This window comes from Microtus pennsylvanicus, chromosome 2 (genome assembly GCF_037038515.1).
Source record: "Microtus pennsylvanicus isolate mMicPen1 chromosome 2, mMicPen1.hap1, whole genome shotgun sequence".
In the NCBI taxonomy this organism is placed as follows: Eukaryota; Metazoa; Chordata; class Mammalia; order Rodentia; family Cricetidae; genus Microtus; species Microtus pennsylvanicus.
This window is the reverse complement of record NC_134580.1, coordinates 14,635,276-14,642,815: the sequence shown is the minus strand read 5'-3', so window position 1 is coordinate 14,642,815 and position 7,540 is coordinate 14,635,276. Positions and strand designations below refer to the sequence as shown.

The 7,540-nt window shown below is 58.5% G+C and overlaps 1 protein-coding gene across 4 annotated transcripts in view; it reads left to right on the top strand.

The window, feature by feature from the left end:
- The first annotated feature begins 552 nt into the window (after window positions 1-552).
- The window catches only part of Celsr1 (cadherin EGF LAG seven-pass G-type receptor 1), a 135,412-nt gene continuing 128,424 nt past the window's right edge, over window positions 553-7,540 (top strand). For all 4 annotated transcript variants that reach the window (XM_075960259.1, XM_075960257.1, XM_075960258.1 and 1 more), the window contains exon 1: window positions 553-4,735. In XM_075960259.1, the coding sequence (XP_075816374.1) occupies window positions 1,147-4,735 (3,589 nt within the window). In that variant the 5' untranslated portion in view covers window positions 553-1,146. The remainder of the gene's footprint in view (window positions 4,736-7,540) is intronic.

Genomic DNA, 7,540 nt, shown 5'->3' with positions numbered 1-7,540 from the left:
TTTGGTGACAGGTGGCGCCCTCCACCAATGTTTAGGCCCCACAGCACGCGCTGGGGAACAAGGTCCCTCCCCACTGTCACCTCCAAACCAGGTTCTTTTTCCTTCCATTTGAAAGTTAAACTTTAAATAAAACGGGACCCGAATCCGGTTAGTTTCCCATTAAATTTCAAAACCTAAAGAATGTTTGCTCTGGAGTCAAATATTTTAGCCACCCCGTGTCTAGAGTCTAACAGTTTCCAGTCCCCTGCTACTGCGGAGACTACCGAAGTTCTCTGGCCCCTCTGTGTGTCCTGCAACCCTGGGTCTATCCCTAATGACGCCAGGGGCGGCTAACACGAAGATCAGTCCTGCCAGGTGCGGTGAGCGGCTTTGGACTGCACCCGGCCCCGGGAGGAACTGTGCCAGTGCCTCAGTGGCAGCCGCGGCCAGGGACCCTAAGGCAGTAAGTAGTTAGAGCACTGGTCTCCCAGGGCCCCGCCTCCCGCGGAGGCAGGGTAGGGAGGCGGCAGGGGAGGGGGCTGAACCCCAGCCCTCGCCCGGGCCGCGCCCCTACGTCTCCATGGAGATCATCCGGGCGCGCACCTCCCGGCTGGCTCCTTCCCCCCCCCTTCCGTCCCCCCCACCCGGCCCAGGGCTGAACAATGAGAGACTGGGAGGGGGCGGGGCGGGGCCGGGGGCGGGGAGAGCGCGGGCAGCGGGGGCGCAGGCGAAACACACCGCCCAGTCAGCAATCCACCTCCTGGGTCCACTGGCCGTGCGGTGATCGCAACCCCCGCCCCGCCCCGGGCCCGCCCAGCTTCCCACGCCCGCCCAGCGGAGTCGGTGCTGGGGCCACCTGGAGCCGCCTGGAGCCAGCACCGCTGCAGGTTGATGCGCGGCGCCCTCCCGGGACGCGCGGAGGAGCCATCTTGAAACCAACTTGGCAAACTTTCGCAAAGTGCTCTCGAAGTGGAAGCTGCGCGGGAGGCCGGGCGCGCGGCCCCCGGTGTCCGTGCCAGGGCCCCCGGGGAGGCAGAGCGCGGGCCACCCCGAGGGCCCGGCGCCGGGCGCGCGGGAGCCGCCCCCCGGCTGTGCCGGGTGGATGCGGAGGTGCGCCGGGTGCATGGATTGTGCTCCGGCGCCCGGCTCGGGCTGCGGCTCCGGGCCATGGCGCCGTCACCGCAGCGCGTGCTGCCCGCGCTGGTATTGCTGGCCGCCGCCGCCCTGCCTGCTCTGGTGCTTGGAGCAGCCGCCTGGGAACAGCGGGTGCCCGGCGGGGCCCGCGCCTTCGCTCTCGGACCGGGCTGGATCTACAGGTTGGACACCGCGCGCACGTCTCGGGAGCTGCTGGACGTGAGCCGCGAGGGACTGATGGCGGGGCGGCGGCGTGGGCCAAGCGCAGGGACCAGGGACTGTGCGCACTTGGCGGGGAGGCTGCTGCCGCTGCAGGTCCGGTTGGTCACCCACGACTCCCCAACGGCCCCGAGCCTGGTACTGAGGGCGCGCACCTACGGTGCCCGCTGTGGGGTCCGGCTGCGGCGCCGCTCGGTCAGCGGTGCGGAGCTGCGCTCTCAATCTCTCCGTTCAGTGCCTGGGCTCGGTGATGCGCTCTGCTTCCCATTCCCAGGTGGCGGCGCAGCCTCGCTGTCTTCGGTGCTCGAGGCCATCACTACCTTCCCCTCCTGCAGCTGCCCGCCGCTCGCCGGGACCCGCTGCAGGCGCACAACCATCTGTCTGCCGCCGGGAGGCTCAGCGGGCCTGCGCCTGGTGTGCGCCCTGGGACGCGCGGCTGGCGCCGTCTGGGTAGAACTGGTAATAGAGGCAACCCCCGGGACTCCCTCAGAGTCGCCCTCGGTGTCGCCATCGTTGCCTAGCCTGTCCCAGCCCCGGGAGAGGGCGGTGCGACGGTCTAGACGGGGCGCGGGAAGCAGTACGAGCCCGCAGTTTCCGCTGCCCAGTTACCAGGTGTCAGTGCCTGAGAACGAGCCCGCGGGCACTGCGGTCATAGAACTGCGCGCGCACGACCCAGACGAAGGGGAAGCCGGACGTCTTAGTTACCAGATGGAGGCGCTGTTCGATGAGCGCTCCAATGGTTACTTCCTCATTGACGTGGCCACGGGCGCAGTGACCACGGCCCGCCCTCTGGACCGCGAGACCAAGGACACTCATGTACTCAAAGTTAGTGCTGTGGACCATGGCTCCCCGCGGCGCTCAGCTGCCACCTACCTCACCGTAACTGTCAGTGACACTAATGACCACAGCCCAGTTTTTGAGCAGTCTGAGTATCGAGAACGAATTCGAGAGAACCTCGAGGTGGGCTATGAGGTGCTGACCATCCGTGCCACCGACGGAGATGCGCCTTCCAATGCCAATATGCGCTACCGTCTGCTGGAGGGCGCAGGTGGTGTCTTTGAGATAGACGCACGATCAGGTGTGGTGCGCACCCGGGCTGTGGTGGACCGGGAGGAAGCCGCTGAGTACCAGCTGCTGGTGGAGGCCAATGACCAGGGTCGAAATCCAGGCCCCCTCAGTGCCTCAGCCACCGTCCACATAGTGGTCGAAGATGAGAATGACAACTACCCCCAGTTCAGTGAGAAGCGCTACGTGGTTCAAGTCCCAGAAGATGTAGCTGTCAACACTGCTGTGCTTCGGGTCCAGGCCACTGACAGGGACCAGGGGCAAAATGCAGCCATACACTACAGCATCGTCAGTGGCAACCTGAAGGGCCAGTTCTACCTGCATTCGCTTAGTGGAAGCCTGGATGTCATCAATCCCCTGGACTTTGAGGCCATTCGGGAGTATACACTGCGGATCAAGGCGCAGGATGGGGGTCGGCCTCCTCTCATTAATTCCTCAGGGCTGGTCTCAGTGCAGGTGTTAGATGTGAACGACAACGCACCCATCTTTGTGAGCAGCCCTTTCCAGGCGGCTGTGCTGGAGAATGTGCCCCTGGGGCACTCTGTGCTGCACATCCAAGCGGTGGATGCGGATGCCGGGGAGAATGCCAGGCTGCAGTACCGCCTGGTGGACACAGTTTCGCCTAGCTTGGGGGGCAGCAGTGTCGACCCTGAGAACCCTGCCTCTGCTCCAGACTTCCCCTTCCAGATCCATAACAGCTCTGGCTGGATTACTGTCTGTGCAGAGTTGGACCGTGAGGCTATAGAACACTATAGTTTCGGCGTGGAGGCTGTGGACCACGGCTCACCACCCATGAGCTCCTCTGCCAGCGTGTCCATCACTGTGTTGGATGTAAACGATAATGACCCGATGTTCACACAGCCTGTGTACGAGCTGCGACTGAACGAGGATGCAGCCGTGGGGAGCAGTGTGCTGACGCTTCGAGCCCGAGACCGTGACGCCAACAGTGTAATCACCTACCAGCTGACAGGTGGCAACACCCGGAACCGCTTTGCACTCAGCAGCCAGAGCGGTGGTGGCCTCATCACCTTGGCCCTGCCCCTGGACTACAAACAGGAACGTCAGTATGTGCTGGCTGTGACTGCGTCGGATGGCACGCGGTCACACACTGCACAGGTCTTCATCAACGTCACTGATGCTAATACCCACAGGCCGGTCTTCCAGAGCTCCCACTACACGGTCAGCGTTAGTGAAGACCGGCCCGTGGGCACCTCCATTGCCACCATCAGTGCCACAGATGAGGATACAGGTGAGAATGCCCGCATCACTTATGTGTTAGAGGACCCTGTACCACAGTTCCGCATTGACCCGGACACCGGCACCATCTATACCATGACAGAGCTTGACTATGAGGATCAGGCTGCCTACACGCTGGCCATCACCGCTCAGGACAATGGCATTCCTCAGAAATCGGACACCACCTCTCTAGAGATCCTTATCCTCGATGCCAATGACAATGTGCCCAGGTTCCTGCGGGATTTTTACCAGGGTTCCGTTTTCGAGGATGCGCCCCCATCTACCAGTGTACTCCAGGTCTCTGCTACCGACAGGGACTCGGGCCCTAATGGCCGCCTCCTTTACACTTTCCAGGGTGGGGATGATGGCGATGGAGACTTCTACATTGAACCCACATCTGGTGTGATCCGTACCCAGCGCCGGCTGGACAGAGAGAACGTGGCCGTGTACAACCTTCGTGCTCTAGCTGTCGATCGGGGCAACCCTAGTCCCCTTAGTGCGTCAGTGGAGGTCCAGGTGACTGTCTTGGACATTAACGACAACCCCCCAGTGTTTGAGAAGGACGAGCTGGAGCTGCTTGTGGAGGAGAACAGCCCCGTGGGTTCAGTGGTGGCGAGAATAAGAGCCAGTGACCCAGACGAGGGTCCAAATGCCCAGATTATGTATCAGATTGTGGAGGGCAACGTGCCTGAGGTCTTCCAGCTGGATCTACTGAGTGGTGACCTCCGTGCCCTGGTCGAGCTGGATTTTGAGGTCCGGAGGGACTATATGCTGGTGGTGCAGGCCACTTCTGCTCCTCTAGTGAGCCGGGCTACCGTGCACATCCGTCTCCTGGACCAGAATGACAATCCCCCAGAGCTGCCTGACTTCCAGATCCTCTTCAACAACTATGTCACCAATAAATCCAACAGCTTCCCCAGTGGTGTGATCGGCCGCATCCCAGCCCATGACCCTGACCTATCGGACAGCCTCAACTACACCTTTCTGCAGGGCAATGAGCTGAGCCTGCTGCTGCTGGATCCCACCACAGGAGAGCTGCAGCTCAGCAGGGACCTGGACAACAATCGGCCACTGGAGGCGCTTATGGAGGTGTCTGTGTCAGGTGAGTGGCCCGTGGGGAGGAGCTGCTGCTCCCTTGGGCCTCCTAGAGAGCCTCGGGGACCCGCCAATGGCCGCCAGGGCATGCCTAGACACATTTGGGCAGGGCCTGGGCAACCATCCTGGCATTTGCTGCTATGATTGGTTGCATGCTGGGGGTGTGCTCCCCACCCAAGCCCATGGAGGGGGAGATCCCTCATTGCTTCCCTCAGCAGTTTTGTGGGGAGCAGGCCTGGGCTGTTTTAAGCTCAAGTGCAAGGGCTTTTCTGTGCTTCTCCCAAACCGTGCTGTTAAAACCTGGCTTCGGGGTTATCCAAGTTGTCTGGCTTGCCCAGTGATGCTCCTTAGTAAGCCTGCTACATGCATGGCTGTCTGGAAGGATCAAAGGTCACTCCCTGCTCCATGTGCCAATTAGTTCCTGGGTGGGACCGTTGGAAATTGCTGGATGGTCCCTGAGTCATCCTGTAATATGGCTGGTGTTCCCTTGGTCTAGCTTTTCTGTCTCCTCTAGATAATAACAATCGGCTCATGTGTGCTGCCTCTGGGGTGACTCTTTGAAAAGCACAGCCCTGTTTGATCTTGGCTCCTGCCCCTGGACTTGGGCTTATAATTTGGGAGTTTGCTCATAGGCTGTTCAACTTAGTGTGAGAACCTGTGAGGCTGCTTCGGGACTGTGGGGGATGGGAAATGTCAGCTCAACCCTCACAGACTTGGCAGCAAACCTGCTGTGTAACAGGGCCTGGGGTGCTTGGAGACCCGGAGGAGAGAGGGTTGAGCAGGGTCTAAGGGACAATTTAAGGGCACCAGTGGCTCTGGGAGGGGTCCAGGTTGCTTGGGGCTCACAGGTGTGGATTTAATCAGCTGGTTCAGGTAACTGACCAATATACCAGGAAGGATGGTTCAGGTGTGTGGACACCTGAGTCTGTGGGCAGTAAGTTATGGGATGTGGTATCTCCATGGGAACAGGGAAGCCCTGAAGGTCAGTTTTCTATTTGTCTCATCTCAGTGTTGGCTGATATTCTTACGTTCCAGGGGGCGGGGGTGACTAGCCTCCCTTCCAGTGGTCTCTTCACACCATCTGGGACATCGGGGCTTGGTTTTGAAGCAGTGTGATGACCCAACATGGCTTTGACCACAATCTACCTGTTTGGGAGAAAGTGTAGAGACCACTAGGGAATGTTCTCATAGGTTACTAACCAGTGGTGGTTCAGCAGGGCCCTGCTGCATGGTGATCATCACTGATTCTTTCCTGTGAACCTGGGGCCTCCGGGTGCCCCTCCACATCGTGTGTGATGATTACCTCTGGCTCCCAGCAGCCTTCTAAAGTCTCAGACCTCTGGCAACTGGAGGTTTACACACACGGATTCTGAGGTTCAGAGGTGTGAAGCCCCAACCAGCCGGGCACGGCCTCCGGGATCAGAATGAGGCCACTTCATCTTCCCCACTCCCTTGTCTCTGCGGCGGAAGGGTTTAAGGACGGAGCTGCTAAGCCGACTCTTCCGCTGTCATTGGGTGCTCTGCTGGGAAATGAATTCTGCCATGCTGTGGCTCTTAGACCGTTTGCTTCCTTCAAAGAAGAGACTCACTGTGACCGCAAGGCCTGCAGGTCTCAACAACAGGCCTGTGAAGAGACCTAACCAGGCCTTGGTTCCCGGAGGCCACTCTTACATTTTATGAAGGAACAGTGTGGGAAAGCTGTTGATTCAGGCTCACTCAGCACTGTTTTCAGTGCCGAGTAATTGGCTCCAACAGGATTTACAGCCATGCCCTAAAGCCTTTGAAGCTCTTACTGCCCTGGAGAGTTAGGTGTGAGGCTGGCAGTGGTTGGATCTTGTGGGAGCTCTTTCTGGAAGGGCTGAGAGCCCTCAGCCAGGAGAGGAGACCCATGGCTTGGGGAGGAGCATCTGGGGGCAGGATGGGATGTGCAAGGGAAGAGGTAGTTCCCAGCCTGGCCCTGGATCCTGCATGATCTTTTTTGACTGGAAAAAGATTGTTGATGGTTCTGTGGCACTTCTCAAAGACAAAACAGTTTTTAAACAAAATGTTGGAATATGTATGTGATAATTCAAACAGCTGGAATTTTTGCAGGCTGGTCTTTCTAGATGTTTATTTTCTGTGTGGGGTGTTTGGATGCCATTTTCTATTCTGTGATAGGGACTTTTTCTTATGGACACTGGGGAAACCAATGTTGGCTTTTCTCTGACAACTAGTCGAGAAACTCGATTGCTGAGGACTGTCCCCTGACTGGTCTTTTAGTGATGCTGACATTCCGTTCCATTAGTTAGTTGTTAGTTAGTTGGTGTGTGACTGTGTATGGGTGTAGTGTGCCATGGTGGAGAGTGGAGGACAACTCCAGGAAGCTGGTTTTCTTCCTCCACCACGTGAGTCCCAGGAATTGAACTCTGGTTGTCAGGTTTGGTGGCAAGCACCTTTACCTAATGAGCCCTTTTCATAGACCCCAATGCTGACGTCTTTTAACACTCCTGGAACGCATAGGTGCCTGTAGGTTCAGGGACTCAAGCTTGCCTTAGAGAGCGTGGCTGTTGGCAGGAAGGCACAGTTCCTGCCACTACTATTAACGTGTGTCACAGACTCGTGGATGTGGGAAAAGTAGCGTTTGTGGGGTAAAAAAATGAGTGGCTGACGAGTCATTCAGACGGGTCAGAAAACCTCAGAACTCGGTCAGCCTCGCTGTTTGCCCTAGTGGGGAGTGCACGGTGCAGAGCCGTCCAGGCTTGACCGGCTCTCGAGAGTGTTTGCCTAGTTAAACACAGGATATCGTGGTGACTTTTCAGTAGGAGATTACAAA